At 44.9% G+C, this 19,748-nt stretch overlaps 1 protein-coding gene across 1 annotated transcript in view; it reads left to right on the forward strand.

Annotated features, from left to right (window-relative positions):
- The window catches only part of LOC141766947 (A disintegrin and metalloproteinase with thrombospondin motifs 20), a 98,531-nt gene that overhangs the window by 29,380 nt on the left and 49,403 nt on the right, over window positions 1-19,748 (forward strand). The window contains exons 10-15 of the mRNA XM_074634159.1: window positions 3,035-3,176; window positions 3,712-3,816; window positions 14,243-14,388; window positions 14,705-14,886; window positions 15,664-15,800; window positions 16,643-16,760. Of these exons, the coding sequence (XP_074490260.1) occupies window positions 3,035-3,176; window positions 3,712-3,816; window positions 14,243-14,388; window positions 14,705-14,886; window positions 15,664-15,800; window positions 16,643-16,760 (830 nt within the window). The remainder of the gene's footprint in view (window positions 1-3,034; window positions 3,177-3,711; window positions 3,817-14,242; window positions 14,389-14,704; window positions 14,887-15,663; window positions 15,801-16,642; window positions 16,761-19,748) is intronic.

The following is a 19,748-nucleotide window of genomic DNA, read 5'->3' on the forward strand; positions in this document are numbered from 1 at the left end:
GGCCTTGTTGACCAGATGCTTCTCGAGAGCTCAGTGTTTTAAGTTTTAAGGTTGTGCTTCACATAGTTTCCAGCCAGCGCTGACATCAACAACGAGTGGTCAGAACATTCAGCGGAAGATGAATCTCTTTATTATTTGGTCCGGTCCGTGTCGGCTGTGTTGTGGCTCATAGAGCGCTACAGGAGTGAGTCCTAAAACCCGAAAATGAGTTAGCACTTTTAGCACTGTGGTTAACTCAAGCTGAAGAGCTTTTAACGATTTGTTCTATGGCATAAAACAGGTCAGTAAATATCCTATTTGTGAAATTTGAGGCTTTTACGTGTCTTAAAAAAGTCAGTTACTAGCAAGTGGCTAAATGAGACTACTAAACGTCATCACACCGACTCATCCGCCTTTATAGCCTCGTTGTGTATACTCACGCTCATGTGACCGTGGTGTAGTTCGTTTATAGCCTAACGTTAGCTCTTTACTTCTGGTGATTGTATTCACCCTTCAGAAATCATAAAAGTGGTGTTCACTGGTGGAGATTATCTTGCTGAACAAAACGTGTAAGTATCATAAACGTTTGTTTGCCACAGAGCTGATTTTCTGCAATAATCCAAAATCCAATGGAACAATCCCCAGTGTGATGCTAACCTCCAGCTCATCCCTGCACCACTTTATTACTGCACGAAAACCAGGATGTAAATGCGAAATGCATTTGTTAACCATACGGGATATATAACAAACAATGTAGGTATGAAGAGAGTATGTCAGTGTGGGAACCGCGGCGGTGGGAAAGACCCTCCAGAGTGTCGTCCAAATGCTTTTTTTTAAAAATCTGTCTCCAGCCGACAATGAGGAGCATTGATTCAAACTACCACTTGTTCAGCACCGCTCCTGCTCAGCGGGCTGACCTGGTCAAGTACGTCAGTGTTTTGACTGCCCATTCTCCCCGAAGAGCAAATTCAATCCGCACCGCTCTCCTACCCGTTTGAAAAAAACGAAAGGCCGCGCCACCTCTCAAACATCCCTTTTCAAAAATCAAAGGATTCCCCTCCTCCTCCTCCTCCTCCTCCTCCTCACCCCCTTTATCTCACTGTTGCTGTAATAGTGTGCACTGAACACCTGAAAAGCTGATGAAAAGCATCCCGGTGTTGTGCAGCGTTATTGTGTGTCAACCACTACATAAAGCAACCATTCATTCCCTCTGTGGCACCGTGCCGTCTCATTTAAGCCTCAAAATCCACATATAAAAGTCAAATGCAAATCTTTCACTGTTGCCACCCACTAATTGTTGTGTTCGCTTGGTGTTGAAACCACGTAATCATTAGTAGAGGGCAAACCCTGTCATTTTCCATTACACACCTTGAAAATTAGCCTAACCTCTCTAGCAGCAGCCCCCTCCCTCCCCCTCGCCCATGTGAAATCATTTCTATACTTTTTTCATTTTCTTAATAAAATCAAGATGGATCTTTATTTTCCGTCTGTTGCTCCAAATTCAACTAAACTTCTGTCATTATCTCGTTCTATATCTCCCCCGTACAATAATCGCTACATGCTGTCAGAGACAAAACTCCGACATGACGGCAGTTTACACGGCACTGTTTGATCAAACGCTGCACAGCGATGCTCCGTGTCATTTCCTCTGCGAGAAAACATCAATCTGACATATGAGTCGACTTCTTGCAGTGTCTGCGGAGGGAAACCCAGTATGGTGTACATGGAAACTATTATTGTTTAGTCTCTTTATGACGAGCGCACAAACAGCCAACTATAAGGCATCTTATAAATAAACTCGCTTTCAAGTTTCCCGATGGCTGCCAGGTGTGGAATCTCCGCCGGTGCCAGAGAGGAATCGCCTCGCCGTCTTGAATCTACACAGCCGATATTCTTAAGAAAAAAAAAAAGAGGTTTCATTTAATAAATGACCACGCTGACCCCTTCTCCCTCTGTCTGTCTGTCTGTCTGTCTTAATAATCATTAAGTTGGTCATCTGATTAGACAGATGACCAGCTGCTGACAGACGCTGTAATATGGGACTGTCTGTATGATTCCTTGACAGGCTGCTCCATAGTCTTTCATTCACAGTATCCTCCACTTCTGCTTTATTCTTCTCATGCAATCATCCCCTCCGCCACCCAGCGTTGCTCGCTGTGCACTTTCTGACATTATGGCTGGAAATGAAAGGGGGAAAGAAACAAAGTGACGGTAACTCTGTATAATCCTGTGTAATTATCGGCCTGTCACATCAGCCGGTGCTGTATGGAGCAGGTGTTTTACCGGCTCAATCCCAGATTAAATTTGTCAGAGCGGCGCAGACATGTTGTGTAATTACACATCTATACTGTACACGTCTCGTCCGCCAAGTTTCCTTTCTCAAAAGTAAACAACAAAAAAAAGCAGAGATCCTTTGAGGCTCGGCTCGCTCCGCTAACATGTTTGATTTGTGCTTTTTCACAACCGTACAGGCTGATGGTTTTATATGCTGGCTCTGCAGTCCAGCTGTGCTTTTGTTGTCTCTGTTACTGTGTCGTAGCTCAGGGTGTGGCACCGCACAATCTGTCATTATGCTGCAATGCTGCTGGCGCTGGTGCTGGCACCGATCTATGTAACTTAATCAGGCTGCTTTATGATGCCAAATTATCTTTTCTTCCCTCCTCCAGCACAGATAAATACACCTCGGTTAAAAAATGTGGTCAACGTGCAGATCCTCTGTATCAAAATGCTGTTTTATTCAGTGTGTGGCGCCTGACTCCAGTTTCATAGTGACAGCATTTACTAACAGGTTATTGAGGAGAAGCGGTATCAGTGTCTCTTTACAGACCACCCAGAGGGGAACACACATCTGAGGATGATCACAGACAGTGACAGAGAGATGTTTACGTTGCCTTTATGAAAAACGTGTTTCAGGCGTCATATAATACTGGATTATCCTGAAAAAGTTCATACCATGAATGTTTGCCTTGTGCATGTGTGTGTTTGTGCACACACTTGTATGGTTTTGTGCTTTCTTTTTCATCTGCTGTACACACTTTCTTACTGTTCTTTTTAGCACCGGCTATGGGGAGTGCCTCCTTGATGAGCCGGTAGGCAGGACGTACGAGCTGCCCACCCTCCTTCCCGGTCAAATCTACAACGCCAACAGACAGTGTGAACTGATGTTTGGACCCGGTTCCCAAATCTGCCCTTACATGGTGAGTTGGCTTACTATCAAAGCGTGTAAAAACCACACTAGAAAATTGAAGAATTAACACTCCATGTGGAATTAGATCTGAGATGGTTGTTGTCGACTCAGGAGAACCTTGTGTTTATGAACCCTCAGGCTTCCATAAAGATATGAAACTCTAGTCAGTTAAATTGAATTTACTGTTTATGACTCTTCATTGTACTATACAGTGGAATGCATTTAATCTGTAAATTGCTATGCGGAACGTATAGCATGCATTTTAACAGCATTCAAAGAGGCAGATGCCTATTGTTGAATGCCACTAATTAAAACCCGATGCTGGGCCATTTAAAATGCATCTTGCACATGTCTGTAAAGCAATAAAGCACAAAAGAAAGTGTCAGTTCCCACTTAGACTGAAATATTGTTTGAAGAAACCAACAACCATATTTCAATCCGCAATCACGCACTCTTCCTCCCAAAAGACAAGAAGACAATATGGCAGGAAATAGCAGTTAAAATCCGCAAAGTGATTAATGCAACCACTCCCCCGTCCCCAACAGAAACAGTGCAAGAGGCTGTGGTGTACCAGTGCAGAGGGGGACCATAAAGGATGTCGCACACAACACATGCCACTGGCTGATGGGACCGACTGTGGACACGGAATGGTAAGTCGCTCCACATGTGTGGCTCTCTTGTGTTGCTTAATGAACAGATCATACAGTAGGAGGTTGATTTCCTGTACTATAACTTTTTAATTGACTCGCAGATGTTTTAGTGAGTAAAACGACGTTTGTTGTTCTGCAGTTGATGTTCAGTTAGGGAGTGTAGGCGTCGGTCTCAATAGAGCGCTCCAGGAGTGAGTCTTAAAACCCGGAAGTGAGTTCGCATTTTAGCACTTCTGGTTCCCTCGTCTGGAAGTAAATACGTTTTTTTGAATGTTTTTAGTTAGATGCCTGAAATACTTTAAGGTCTGTGGTTAACACAAGCTGAAGAGATTTTAATGTTTTGTTCTACGATATAAAATACGCCAGTAAATATCCCACTCGTGAATTTAGAAGCCTTTATGTGTCTTAAAAAAGGCGGTTGCTAACAAGTGACTAAATGACACGTCATCACGCGGACTCGTCCTCCTTTACAGCCTCGTTGTGTACAGTATACTCACATTCATGTGACCGTGGTCTAGTTTGTTTATAGCCTAACGTTAGCTTTTTACTTCTGGCGATCGTATTTACATTCAAAAATCATAAAAGTGGTGTTCATTTGTGGAGATTATATTGCTTAAGTATCATAAACATTTTGCCACAGAACTTATTTTCTGCAATAATCCAAAATCCAATGGAAAAATCCCGTTGGATTTTTGTCGACGGAACCAGCTAACCGGCCAAACTCCGGCTTGGCTTTCAAAAATACGTCATCCCTGCACCACTCTATTACTGCACAAAAACCAGGATGTAAATGTGAAATGCATTTGTTAACCATAACTGTGTGTTTGCCTCAGAACTTGGTATCTGCAATAATCCAAAACCCAATGGAAAAAATCAAGTTTTTTGTGGAGGGAACCAGGGAGATGCTAACTTCCTGGTTGGCCTAGAACAATCCGTCATCCCTGGAGCTCTCTATACAGCTGCAGTCAAGTTGTAGGAACATTTTGTACAACATAGAAAACCCCTTAACTCTAATGTCTCCTTAACTCATACCAAAACATTTTGTCCACCAGTGGGATGAAATGCATCTGCATCTCACTTACCCTCTTGTTGTGGGCTAGTCTGCCATTGGATTGACACACTAAACTATCCTGATATAGTAAAGCCCGTCCATCTGGTATTTGAAGCAGAGTCAAAGAATTGTTTGCAGCTACCATGAAACCAGATTTCTTTGGCTTTGAACCCAAATATGGATCAGATTTAAATATTTGTTTCGGATCACGATACTGAAACACTGAATGTGTTCCCTCTGTTCCTCCAATCAGCATCGGTGTTGAAGCTGGCCTCATTGCATTTTACATTACTGACCCAAGCCAAACCTGCTTTGCATTCTGATGTCTTTTCCCTTCTTCCCCCTACCAAGAAGAGGGAATAATTTATCATGCATTACTCTCCTGCCTGCGTTCTGGTTGCAGAAGCCCATGTAAATGTGGTCAGGTGATGGCCCTGGTTTGAAACTTGAAGCTTTACCCTCAGTGTTGTTACGGGGCCCCAACCCCCATTAGCCTTCATGTTCTCCTCGCTCTGGGATGCTATGCTAATTAGGGCTGAGACGGCGGGTCAGCCACTGAGGATACATGGAAAGAAGGGGGGTGAAAGAGAAAGAGAGAAAAAGGAAAGGAAAGAGAGACATCGGAGGGGGGGCGAAAAAGAGGGAGCGAGAGTCTTGAGAGGGAAAGGTGAAGACGCGGACCCTTTGAAAGAGGATGCCACCCGCCGTTCACAGTTGAGTCACCTTGTTGTGAACCCGTGACCCTAAAACCTCTTTAAAAGGCGGGTGAGTGGGTCAGTGGTCAGGCCGTAACAGAGCCCAGGCTGAGGCCAGCCGGCGCTCTCACAAAAGACCTCACATCAGTGATTCTGCAGCGCGGGAGGCGGGAGGAGAGGAGGGAGGAGGAGAGTCAGGAGGACGTATACAGAGGGACGAGGATTTGGTGGGCTGGTGTTTAGCATTCGGAACATGCATGAGGAAGAGAGAGAGAGAGAGGGAGGCTTCTCTTCTCTCCTTAACCTCCTGCCCTCCAGGAGTCTTTTGCAGTGTGGGCCCATGTAAGTCTTATATATCCCCTATATCCTTTCATCTGGCTCCATCTCCCTCCTCACCATGTTAGGTCCTGGATGAGCCCTGTCTAGTGAGGAGAGGTTAACAGGGGATAGCTAACATCTTAATCCAACCACAACAACCAGACTAAAGCGTAATAATGGCCCTGGGATCGCTGCTCCCATCCTGCTCTCAGCCCGTCTGTGGGAGAGACGCTGGAGGAGACACGCTGTTGGTTTAATCACACCGAGTGCTTTGCTTTAATAAGCTACAAACCCTTAACCCAATTTGAGCTGACTTAGTGAGATTACAATAGATGTGTGGTGGTCTTTATTGGAACCCTGTAAACACTGATTGGGTCATTTTGTAGGTCCAAAGAGACTTTTAGCTAAAACCAGGTTGAATTTGTTTGATAAGTGTAAGTTACATATAACCAGAGGTGTGGACTCGAGTCACAGATTTGATGACTTTAGACTTGGACTTTAACACCAGTGATTTGTGACTTCACTTGGACTCGAGCCTTTTGACTTGAAGACACTTGATACCTTCGCCCCCAAGCCCAAAGATTAAAAAGTATGTTATTTAAAAAGTGTTTGCATGAAGACGACCAACTGCCCGGTACCGGTCGGAGGTAACGCCGACACCGTCAGAGATGTTGGGTTTATTCACTCTTTGAGATATCCTTTAGTGATTTGTTTAGGAAGAGGATTTACTCGTGGGGGAAAAAAACTGAACTTCTGGACTCTTTATTTTTGGTTTAATATTATTGGGGCTTGCGTTTATTTGAACCAATCCGACAGCCTCCAATCAAGTTGCAGGAGAAAACCATGAGGAACTAACGTTACTGAGAGCCAGTTACTCTGTTGATAAAATGGCATTACATTTGCTGAAGACCACATTATGACTTGCTTAGGACTCGAAACTCAAAGTTTAGGACTTGGGACTTGACTCTGGACATGAGTGCAAAGACTTGAGATCTACTTGTGACTTGCATAACAATGACTTGGTCCCACTACTTTACACTGAAATCATATAAAGGCTGTAACAACACTTACCTGTATACGTTCATCCTAGCCATCTAAACGTCTGTTGATCCCCAAATCACACTGTGAATATCTGTACACATGTTCCTGTCAGTCCATCCAACAGTTGTCGAGATTTTTCCGTTTGAACCTAAGTGGTGGACCAACCAACAAACGGACATGGACATCCCTAGAGCCCCTAAAAAGCCACAAAAATCATATGCAATCTTTTAATAGTAGTTATTTTCTATATGAACAAATGCACAAACTCATTTCTTAGTTTGTCTGAGTGGAGGCACCACCTTTGTTTGTAGGGCTGAGGGCCCGGCTTCATCTTCATGCAGGGGGCTGTTTGAAGTTGAAAGAGATCGGGACCCTGCTCCGACGCTCACCTGCCCACACAAGACCTCTTTTATGTGGTGTTTTGGTTTTGGTGTGTTTGTGTGTGTGTGGTTCAGAAAGTCTGATAATCTGCAGATGATTCTTCCCGACTCTCTGACGTCAGTATTTCATTGTTCTTTCTTCGTATCTCTCTCGCGTTCGTCCACTATCTCTTTTCCTAGACGTCCTTAATGCGCTGCAGCCATCACACCTCTTCTGCTGACTCCTTTCTCATTCTTTCTTCAAAGAAGTCATGAGGTTCAGGTCTGGGGGTCTTGGGTCGAGCTCCTGGCTCTGAGGTGTCTGCAGAGCCCTGAGGGGGGAGTGTGTCAGATCTGGAGGATTACAGCTATGGCCTCTATGGGGGGAAACTCGCAGCAGGTATTGTGTTAGCAACCACAGCTCCCCTTTAAAGGTCTCTTATCCGAAGCCTGTCATTAGGCCACAGCCTGCCAGGTCATTCTGAGGGATTACACGGGAAAACGTCATCTCTTGTGGAAAAAGTAGATCTTCTGAGCGGTCACCTCTTGTGACTGCGTCGTCTGGGGAGAGTTTTTTGTTCCGTCGGGTTACGAAACAAAGTTGTGACCGCATCGGGTAATTCAGGTCAGTGCCCAAAAAGTGGAGAGAGAGAGAGAGAGAGAGAGAGAGAGAGAGAGAGAGAGAGAGAGAGAGAGAGAGAGAGAGAGAGAGAGAGAGAGAGAGAGAGAGAGAGAGAGAGAGAGAGAGAGAGAGAGAGAGAGAGAGAGAGAGAGAGAGAGAGAGAGAGAGGCACGTCCTCTAAATGAAGAGTGGAAAAAAAAAAGTTTGTTTGTATACAGCTGAGCTGAAATAGGGCAACGGGCACTGCAGGGTTCATGGGTAGTTTTCTCCCCCCTCTGTTCCCCTTCTCCTCTGCCTCCCTCTCTGTTGCTCAACGGGCCCTCTCACGGGGCGCCGGAGTGAGTAATGCGGTCACATGACCTTTGGCGGCGCGTCTGTCATCTGGCTCACTGGGCCGTGCACTAACGAGGGCATCCCATCACTTGTTGTCTATAAATACCGCCACCACCCTCCCTCCCTCCACTCCATCCTCTCTTCTCCTGCTCTCTCTCTCCATTCACTCCCCCCCTCTTTTCGGTCCCTCTCACTCTTCAAAAGGATCCTGCTTGTGCGTCTGTGTGTGTGTGTATGTGTGTGTGTTTTGATTGTGTGTGCATACATGCATGTAGTACGTATGTGTGTGTGTTGCATTTCTATTCTTGCAGAATTAACTACATTTAATGTAAGTGTGCACACATGCAGATGTGTGTGTGCGTGTAGATTAAGGGGCCTGCCAGCATGGTCAATAAGCGCCTGTCAAGCCGAAGTCGGGGGCCGTTTAGCCCTGCATCCACATTTGAAGATCCCTGCGCTGCCTCTCACCACGTCGTTGCTCAGTGGGTGGCGGAGGGGAAAAAGGCGGCGGCGGAGCTTGAATAAACTGCTGTTTTGTTCTCACTTTTGTTCATTTTATTGTCAACTTGTACTAATGTAACTGAAAGCTCCATTGCCATTTCTTTTTTTTGGAGAATTTTGTTGCAAAATGACAAACAAAATATTCTTTATGATTTCCTTCAGTTCGACGTCTGCTTGCTGAGCTTTTCTTTACGTGTGAAACCCCCAAAAAGCTCTCTTAATAGCGGGCTTAATTGAGTGGTTAGTGTAAGTGAATAAACGGGAAGTTGTTTTTGATTTCCAGAGCATTCCTTTTGGAAAAGAATGACGACCTGCTCTGGTTTCAGCCAATTAGAGTGAGATAGTGAGGTCTTGAAAAGTGAAGCCAGGGCAGAACACGGAGTCTGTTGGCGGAGGCGGCGAGTGTTGGCTGGAGCTCCCTGGCAGCCTGACAGACTTGTCGTATGATGCTGGGGCTGTGTGTGTGTGTGTGTGTGTGTGTGAGTGTGTGTGTGCTTGTACTGGAGCTTGGGATTGTGTGAGTCTGGTGTCGGTGTCGCTCTCTGCTAATCTCTGGATATTTGCAGGATGTTGCCACTTTGATTTGCCATCATCACGGACATATCTGTGGATTTGGGCGAACAAGAGGATTGTTGTTTTAGCGTTCATGTAGTTTGCTGATGGAGTTACTGTGTCAGGTGGCCAGTGAGTGGAGCTTTCATTGCTGGCTGTGTCGAAGCAGGAAGATGTGTTTGGATGATTATAGCGTGGTGTCTAAATGTGGCAACAATGAATACACAGTTATTAAAATCAAAATACCGTATCAAAGTGATATATTCATTGGATTTTGGGAGACGGTGTCGATTGAAAACACACACACAAAACATCTGACATATGAAGAACCTTATAAAGTTGTTATGGCTGCATGTGTTACCTGTTTCCACATCTAGCAGTCCAACACATTCACCATATCAACTTTATATGATGACCATATGTCAATGTTGTGTTTACACCATAGACAGTATATAAGAAGTGGACGTAGTCACCGTGACGTCATCCATTGGTTTGTGGACTACGCTTTTGAAGCCTCGAGTTCGGCATTTTGGCCGTCGCCATCTTGCGTTTTTTGCAGCCAGAAGTGACACGAGAGTACAACTGAATGATGAATAAGATATTTTTCAGTGACCAAAATGTTAGAATGACCTTTCATGAAGTGAAAACAAACTGTAAGGGTTAAAGTTGTAAGACGAAAACACAGACAACTCCCAGACCGGACAACGTCGTGGTAGCAACCTGTCAATCACAAGGTAGCCCCGCCCTAAAGCATCCCCTGCTTTATGGTCTATCTGACTCTAAATGGGACCATCATTTACTAAATGAACATCATGCTGTATTGAAGAAGACTTGAAACTAGAGATTGAGGCCATAAACTCATGTTTACAATGTTTACTGAGGGAATAAATCAAGAGAGAAGTAGACTCATTTTCTCAAAGACTTCTATACAATCAGAGGAGTCGCCCCCTGCTGGATATTAGAAAGAATACAGGTTTAAGGCACTTCAGCATTGGCTTCACTTCTCAGAACCGGAGTTTGCAGCCTGGTTTACTACTAATGTTGCTGCCTCCATGGCCAAACAATGAATACAGGTTTAAAGCATAACAATGAGCTAAGTAAGACTTAGAATCCCTGTAGACAAACAGCTCCGGATGATAGTTCTCTCTGGATTTATCACCAGAAAGGACACCTTTCACATTCTACGTAACCATTTTGTCCATTGTTACTATAAAAAATATTGATTGAGTCAAGTTTTAGAAGATTACAAGAGGTATGTGTGTCTCAGCAGTTGTGCAGAGATGATGATATGTGAGAAACAACAACAGTAAAAGTGCCTCTGAAGTGCACGTGAATGGAACAGCTGATGGGGCCAAACTCCTCATTTCCTCTAATGACAACCTTTCCACTTATTGGAAAGACGTGGGGGAGGGAGGGAGGGAGGAAGGGAGGGATCACAGAGAGTGGAAACAAAGTATAGTGAGAGCAGAGAGGTTGGTTGGGGTCACGGTTGCATCATGTTGCTCACCTTCCCCTCCCTCTTGTCATCTCTCTTCCTCCTGTCTTCACAACCTTTCAACACAAAAGGGAAGAGGAAATATGGAACTATCAGGGAAAACATGCATGTTTGAGTCTGTGTAAATCCAGTCTGTAATAGCAGCTGTCATTTCACTTATTTCCAGTCACCTGCCAACCCAGAGAGAGAGAGAGAGAGAGAGAGAGAGGGAGAGAGAGAGAGAGAATCCCCACCACCGTGTCTAGCTTCATGGCTCTCTACTGCCTCTCACCTCCAGGTCAACTTATCATGTAATAGTGAGTGATGACTTATTGAAAATCAATGGCGGTGGTCCATGTAGTGCTACAGGTGACCTCAGATGTTAATGTTGTTTTAATTGGAGAGGACTCGTCAGAGACAAAGACACAACCCCCCCCCAACAGGCCAAAGTGAACTCCGAATCCAGAGTCATGAGAAAGACACCGCCGCAACATGAAAGGTGAAGCCTTTTGGAAATGGCCGTGTTAAAATGAAAGAGCGGAGGGCTTTTTAAAAATCAGTCCTCTGCCTTCTCATTCCCTGCAGTGATGTATGGCTTGGGTTCAGAAATGAGGTGCTCTCTGCAACAGTTTCCTGGCAATTACAGGGCACAAACTTTCCAAAGCAGCCAGCGGAGGAGCTCAGAGCAGATGCTGCTCTCCGGAGACACTGTTCCCTCTGTTGTTGGGCTTAGCATGCTGGTGGCTACTCTCTGTGGCTCGGTTAAACTGTGCTTTCGATGTGTTGATTTGAGAGCAAAGTTGCAAAGGTATTGTGTGTGTTTCCCCCCGTGTGCATTATATGTGCATTATATGTGCTACATGCGTATGCACATGTCTGGGTATGAGTTGGTGAGTCAGCGTGTGTCTTTGTGAGATTCCTAATTTGAAACACGTGCTGGTCACAGCTGGACAGGTTTTCTCTCACAAGGCCTTCGAATGTCTCACCACATTCCCAACTGAGGGCAAATTTTGACAATCTTTCTAGGAGCGGGTCTGCCGGTGTCCTGTTTGAGCTTTTTTGTGTGTGTTTGTGCACTTCGGAAAGAGAGGCTAATTGGAATTGAGCGTGGCCCCCAGATGCCTCCAGACTCTGAGCAATCACTCTCACACTTAACACACATTCACACGTGCACACACACACATACATCATCTCACACAGATGTTTTTTTCCTTCCACTCCCCCCACCCCCCCTTTCCTTCTTTCTTCTTTTCACCCACATCACCTTTTCAAGCCAAACAAAACGGTTGTAAACACAGGGTGCCAGCGGGGGGAGTGGAATGCCTCAGAGGCTTACACAGGCTTTGGTCCTCTCTGACAGACAGTCCGCCTTGTGTTTGACAGTTCCTCGGGTCCTGCCGCCTGGCTGCACTGTGGTGGTCCCTGCGTGGCCCTTTGCAATTTCCCATAAGGGGATAAGGGGGATGGGTGGCTGTGGAGAGGAGGTATATAAGGGATGCCCAGGTCCCTAAGCTGAGGTGGGGGGAGGGGGGATGTGAGAGCTATAAGGGCAGGAAAACTCTTTAAAAACAACATCTACCATGATTGTTTAGCTCTTTAGTCTGAAGGAGGTTGCTCAACCAACAAGCATTTGTTTGCCTTTTCGTGGTGTGGAAGCCATTTCCACTCATGTTTACGTTTTATCACATTCTTTTTAGTGACTTTTATTTGAATCGCTCTCTAAATCCATTGTTTGTGCTCCAACAAAATGATCAGCGCCTTCTCCAGTTTGCATTTACAGTGAAACTCAAACCAGGTCTGCACTATGGAAATGTTTGTGGCTTGTTTAGTCCACATACCCTGCAGCTGTTAACAACTGTCTGTCATTGTGCGCAGACTTTACACTCCATCATTAGCCTCGCAAGTGTGTCAAACACACATGCAGACTAGGCCAAGGTAGTGGAGGAGGCAGCGGGGCCAAATGCTCCCTATGTTTACATGTGTTTGTGTGCATGACTTTGCACTTTTGCAGGTGTTCACGTGTAGGTAATGGCTGCAAGTTGTGAAATTTACGTTAAAGCGGAAACTAGTTAGATTAGCCGTTGTCCAGGAGATGACTTTGATTGATATCCTCCCTGGCTTATTAGAGTGATTATGACGATTCACTGAAGCAGATCTCATGCGGTTCTGTTCTCAGGTCTCAAGAGTCTTTTTTTATCTGGAGGACGAGATTGAATGTCTTGTAGTGGATTGGGCATGTGGCCAGTTGAAATGATAGTAGTTGCATTTCTCATCTGGATAGAGCTGGCAATGGGAGCAACAACTTGTGCGTCAACCTCACAGACCAAAGCTCTGCGAGGAAACAGAGAAAATGAGGTGCACACAAAGAGCATCCTCCTCTCCAGGTTGTAGCTTTAAAGCTCTGAGGAGGCAGACAGCTGAACGGCAGACGGGAGCTCCTGATGTCAAGCCAGTAATGAACTTTGCTCCTCTTGTTATCACGACTCTAGAGTTTCCTTATCACGGTGCCACTGCTCCCCGTGCCTGTGTGCCCTGACGGCGGGCTACGTACCAGACAGACGCCGTCTTGTCCTGCATTCTTTCAGCGAACAGGACCCTCCGATATCTCAAGTCACTGAGAAGGGGATTCGGTTACACACAAAGGGAAATGGGCCTGCCGTGCTTTGCTTATGAAAGCAGTGTTAGCACTTCTTGGCAAAGGCAGGTTAGCGGGTACACACTGTGTGATACCAGGCGCCTTATTTCCTGCGTCGAAGTGGGTCTGCTGTATGAAAGATATTATGTCATTTTGTATTTACAGCCCAAGCCCAAGATGATTTAGAAAAAAAGTCTGGATTCCCTCCATCGTCCGTGGCAAAGCTTTTTATATGTTTCTCATGAACCAATTTTGTATTGAATGTCTAACACAATTTCTATCAAAGGCTTGCATCAGGCTCGTACTGTATACTTTATGGATAACAGAGAGGCCATGTGGAAAACAGTGTGACTTCATAAATACCTTGTTTGATGAGAATCATCATCATATTGCTTTGGAGTCAGTCCGAGACTGAAGCTATAGGGACACGTGATACGAACAGAGCAGGAACCCAACTGTTGACTTAGCTCCCCTCAAAAAGAAATCAATTCTAGATTTGGTGGACATGAAGGAAGTATTGTGCCACATACTGCACATTTCAGTCTCTGGTTTCTCTCATTGACACTTCCTGTCTTTTACTGTCTTCCACTATCTCTATTTTTGTCTGTATCCATGCCTCTCCCATTTCTCTTTGGACAGCTGGAGGAGTTGGACGCCTTCCTCGAGGGTAAACAATAGCTGAATTAGGATTCCTTTTAAAATATAGCTTGAGATCTAAACGGAGGATTAAGGAGGCAAAGAGGAACGCCACTCCCAGCTGTGCCTGCGCTAATTCTGCCGTCTATGTTTGTCTTCAGGTCTGCAGGAGTTGCACTCATGATTTTGTTTTGTCTATTCACATGCAGTACTGCAAACACGGGATGTGTGTAAACAAGGAGTTGGACCTGCAGCCGGTCCACGGGGAGTGGGGTCCCTGGGGGCCCTACAGTGCTTGCTCCAGGTCCTGTGGTGGAGGAACCCGGAGCAACGCCAGAGACTGCAACAAGCCTGAGTAAGAAACAATCAGACAGTTGTGACAATCAAAGCCGTTACAGGCTGTAAATATGTGTAAGTAAAAAGGCAGAAAAAGGAGTCAGTCAAGCCTGAATAGGATGTAAACAAGCTGAAGTGAGTAACAAGCCTGCGTGTCACATTCAGTCAGCTTCAACTTGATTTGAAGCAACAGTCAGAGAGAGCTTGTTTCTTTGGTGTGAATTAAAATGTAAACACTGTGGGTTTGAAGTCATAAATCAGCAGTCAAACCAGAGCAAACATTATCTTTTAAACTGAAATGAAATGCTGTGATCCGTCTCGTCTTCTCACTCTAGGCCCAGAAATGGCGGGAAGTTCTGCGTGGGTCGCAGGATGAAGTTCCGCTCTTGCAACACTGAGCCATGTCCGCGAGGACGGAAAGATTTCCGCGAAGAGCAGTGCTCTCAGTTCGACGGCAAGCACTTCAACATCAACGGTCTACCTCCCACCGTCCGCTGGGTGCCCAAGTACAGCGGCAGTGAGTACAGCGCACCGGTGGAATCCTAAAGCATGTCATTTCAATGTCTTGTGGTTAACTTGAGCTGCGACATCAAAGACGGATACTATTTACATCCAACCGTACGATGTAGTTTGAAGCCAGTGATTCAGTATGTGTGGTGCGTTTAATTAAAATGCTGCACACCACATTGTGTGTAGGAGGGATGTGGCCGTGCAAAATCCTGATGTTTATGTATCTACTGCATTTAAATACATGAGGGGAGAAGATGAAATTGGGAGTATATCTGTCCTTCCTTTGTCATACTTTGCATACCTCCACCATGATAGGAGCTGCCCGGGGTAAACCGCTAGTTGACACTAAACAACAGCAAAATTAAAGCAGCCCTTCCATATGAACCTTCTGGCAGCGTTCCATCCTGCAGCCAGATCTTATTCCTCCCCATGATGGCCTGCCCAGCTACATGAGATTAGCATCTGGCAATAGACCACCATGTCTAAGTCACTGCAAGTGATTCATTCATTTAATTAATGCTATACAAGCAAACAGGCCGAGCCCCGGAGCCAGAGCGCTGTCAGATACAGAGGGATTCTTCCAAACAACGGATACAAATTTGGCGAGAGTCCTCCGCTAAAAAATGTAAATAGGTATAAGATCAAAAAATGTGTTTTATTCCATCAGCACGTGCAAATCATCTCCAGGCTTTTCATCTTGTTATTGTTCAGAGTTTTTATTTTGATTAATCTCATTAGCTACAGTCCAACTTGTTTCCATAGTTTGTTTTCTCTCTCCGTGCAGTACTAATGAAGGATCGCTGCAAGCTCTTCTGCCGGGTTGCCGGGACTACGGCGTACTATCAGCTGAAGGACCGCGTCACCGACGGCACGCCATGTGGGCCAGATACTTACGACATCTGTGTTCAAGGCCTCTGCAGGGTATATAATCAACTTCTGCACACACACACAGACGAGCTGCAACGTCGACGTCATCTTAGCCTTAACTTATGTAGTGTATCTCTGTCTAAGTTATACTGTGGTTGTTGTTGCAGAAAAACAAACTTAAAGGAACAGTGTGTAACATTTTGGGGAGATCTATCATCAGAAATGGAATATAATATTAATAAGTATGTTTTCTTTAGTGTATAATCACCTGATAATAAGAATTGTTGTTTCTTCCTCGCCATGTTGCTCCGTCATGTTTCTACAGTAGCCCAGAACGGACAAACCAAACACCGGCTCTAGAGAGACTTTCACATTTTTATGTTACCTGAAGGCCACCGTAGTTCTCCGGCACAGTAACGTGAGCCGTAGAGTGCAAAACCGTGGTACCGCCAGCCGCCGTCTGACTTCCGTTGCTCCTAAAGTAGTGTTATTACGGTGAGGATGTCCTCTGAGCGAGGCGAACGGCGTTACCAGGGTTTTGCACTCTTCGCTCGTGTTACGCAATCTTGGAAAGGGAGGAGTGAGCGGAGGGTTACTCAGTTGGTTGCAACCACACCACTGGATGTCGCCAAATCCTACAGCCTACTCCTACTTGTACATGATTCATGTTTTGTAATAGTTAATGGAAAGGATGAAGCTCGAGATTCCAGTGAAGTGTTTGTTTGTAAGTCACAATCAGAAACAGCCGCCTTTGCCAAGTTCATGGTGTCCACGTGAAACAGGGCTTATAAATGTGTAGTTCAAGACATTCAATCTTATCATCATAAGCACATAATGTTATATTACTGCCCTCGAAATCACAAATGTCCGTCTTCTCTTCATCTGTGCCTCTCCAGCAAGCAGGCTGCGACCACGTTCTTAACTCGAAGGCCAGGAATGACAAGTGCGGAGTGTGTGGTGGCGACAACTCGTCGTGTAAAACCCTGGCAGGGACCTTCAACGATGCTCAGTATGGTGAGTCGCGCTGCTCGGATTACATGTACGGTACACTTATAGCTGACTGTTCACACACAGAAAAGGTGTTGCTATTAAACATACTGTATGTCAGCAGCTTCTGCAGAGGAACTATGATATATCTGATGCGCATGTAAACCTAGAAGAGCTGAGAAAGACCTTGGTTCCATGTGGCTGACATGCTGCATGCGTGTATTAGGTGCTGATGTCATGTCTGGTTATGTTTAAACATATTAAGTCTGATTTTCAGCAAACAATACGTGCTTCAGCCAGACTTGGAAAAATGCAGAGCACCAATCTTCTCCAAAGCTTTAGAGTCTGATTAACACAGGCCATCTCTCTCCGTCAGGTCTTTCGATAGCAAACACAAACCTGACATCACCCCTTTGAACTGTCCTGCTTAATGCGCTGCCTCAGCGTGAGCCAACTGCTGATTGCATCCAATCCTTTTTGGGTCTGGGCAGCAAAACAGCAGAAACATTAGCATAAAAGCCCTGGGTGTGGCCTCCGTCATGTTTACTCCGCATTAGTTTGGCGCTGAGCTTTAGCGTCTCTATCCATCTGCTTTCTTTCTGCACTCTGTTGGCTGTTGGGGGGTACGGGGTATGAGGGGTTGTATTGGACAAACCAGGCGCTGAGCTCAGCGCTGGAAATTTGGCTTGACCCTTAAGAAAGAGAGCACGAGTGGGAGTGCAGCCCAGGCAGGATATCCCTCTGCTCCCGGGTCTCAGCCTGTCTCTCTGTCTTTCACCCTTTTGTCCTTTTTCTGTTTGATGTCTCTCTATTTCTTAGTCTCTACTTTTGTCTCTTTCCTTCGCTTTCTCTCTGTCAATCTTTGTCTTCATGTCGTCCAAGTTAAGTCATATCTCTTCATAAGCAAACTGCAAGTCAAGGTGCAAGTCTTCCAAGTTCCTGAATGCTGACCATTGAAATGACACAGCATTTTTAAAATAACTTTAAACATGTTTAGATTCAAGTTACTGCGAGGAACTTTTAACTGGTTATGAAACAGTCTCAATTTAATATTGTCACCTCTACATGATCTACATCAGTAAACAAGACCATCATAATTATTCTTAATGCTTTTCATCGGTACCTCCGGGTCCGATTCCGGCAAAATCAGACAAAGTCATCCAGGTTGTCACCCGCTGCAGTGAAATGAGAGGTTTTTCTAAAGGGACTCTGGTGCTCGGAAACATTACCGCTTTTGTCCACAGGGACCGCCAAAATCAACACAAAATAAAAGTTCCTCGTAGTCCAGGGGTCAGCAACCTTTACTATCTAAAGAGACATTTAAAAAAAAATAAAAAATCTGTCTGGAGCCGCAAAACATGTGATCATTGTGATGAAGGTAACACAGTTTATAGTCTAAGTATATAGTATATAAGTCTAATGCAGTGAGGACCAAAGAGACAATGTACTACGGAGTATTAGGGCCACATTGAGGGAAAAAACATCTGAGATTTACAGAATAAAGTCAGAATATTATGAGAAAAAAGTCGTAATATTACGAGACTAAAGTCATAACTTAACGAGAAAAAAGTCGTAATATTACGAGAATAAAGTTATAATTTAACAAGAAAAAAAAGTCGTAATATTACAAGAATAGAGTCTCTTTATGAGAAAAAAAGAAAATAACACGTAAAATTACTACTTCATAATATTATGACTTTATTCTCTAAATCTCAGATTAATTTTTTTTCCTCAATGTGGCCCTAATACTCCGTCGTAGCGTCGTACCATAGACCTACAACAATAATAAATAAAAATGAAAATGTAAATTAAAAACAGTTATTCATTTCCATTTTTATAAATCCACAGGGAGCCGCTGGAGAGGAGCTCCGGAGGCTCCGGAGCCGCAGGTCGCTGACCCCTGTTGTAGCAGCTTTAATGGTGTTTTTATAGACCTAAATCCTTTTAGTGCATATGCCTTATAATTACATTCTGCACCCACTATTTCTTTTCATTTTTCCCAGTATTATAACACATAAAAACGTGACACTCTGAGGTCTCTTTCCATCTCTTTAAATTGTCAAGTTTCAAGTAAGTTAAGACTTAAAGCTGTGCCTGAGGTTTACAAGTGGACTCGCTTACATGTTCTATATGTTCTGGTGTCTTCACTTGAGAGCATCAAATGGTTAAATGTGTAACAAAACAAGCAGATGTTTGTCATCAGCTCAGTCGGTATCGTCTGACAACTTGCATCGGGGCGAGCTTGTGACGCCTTCTAATTTTCCTCTGCAGGCTATTAATACATCATCTTCTCTCTCTGTCTCGCTAGTGGCAGAGGGAAGCATGTTTGAGGTAAACCCTCAGCGTTCCCTACGTTCAGCACGGTAGTGTTTTTCTTTCCCCATGCAGGGTGGTGTGTTTACTGTTCATCCCTGGGTCACTCTGTGGTGGCGGAGGATTGTGTGTGTGGTCAGTTGCTAAGCTGGGGGATCTCGGAGGCCTCTGATGGCTTGTGGATAGCGTGTTTCCTCAGAAAGGGTGTGGGGGGGGGAGGGTTGGCGGTTTCTGAAGTTCATACGCCCCTGTTTGTTTTTTATGAGCCTCTCCTGTCCCCAGTGTTTAGGGAGGGAATTTGACATGACACACAAAACTGTAACCGTGAATTGTATTTAGGTTTTGGTGTTGTGGTGAAAAGAGTTTATCATGAAGGAATATGCATAGTAGTGGTAGGAGCTTCCTGTTCCTGCACCGTGTGGCCTCAACTGGAAACATCTTTCAGTCATGGTTGACATGGCTTGTGATGCCGTTACTGTGTCTGTGTGTGTGTGTGTGTGTGTGTGTGTGCGTGTGTGTGTGTGCGTGTGCGCGTGCGCGTGTGTGTGTGTGTGAGAGAAAAGATCTTCATGGCTGATGAGAGGAAGATATGTAAACCAAGTGCTGCCCCCGAGTGGCTCAAGGTGTCGGACTAACCATTAGATCACACCAACCCACACCTTTCCTCTCAGGCCATTCAGGGTTTTGATTTTATTTTGAAGG

Source organism: Sebastes fasciatus, chromosome 4 (genome assembly GCF_043250625.1).
Source record: "Sebastes fasciatus isolate fSebFas1 chromosome 4, fSebFas1.pri, whole genome shotgun sequence".
NCBI classification, from domain to species: domain Eukaryota; kingdom Metazoa; phylum Chordata; class Actinopteri; order Perciformes; family Sebastidae; genus Sebastes; species Sebastes fasciatus.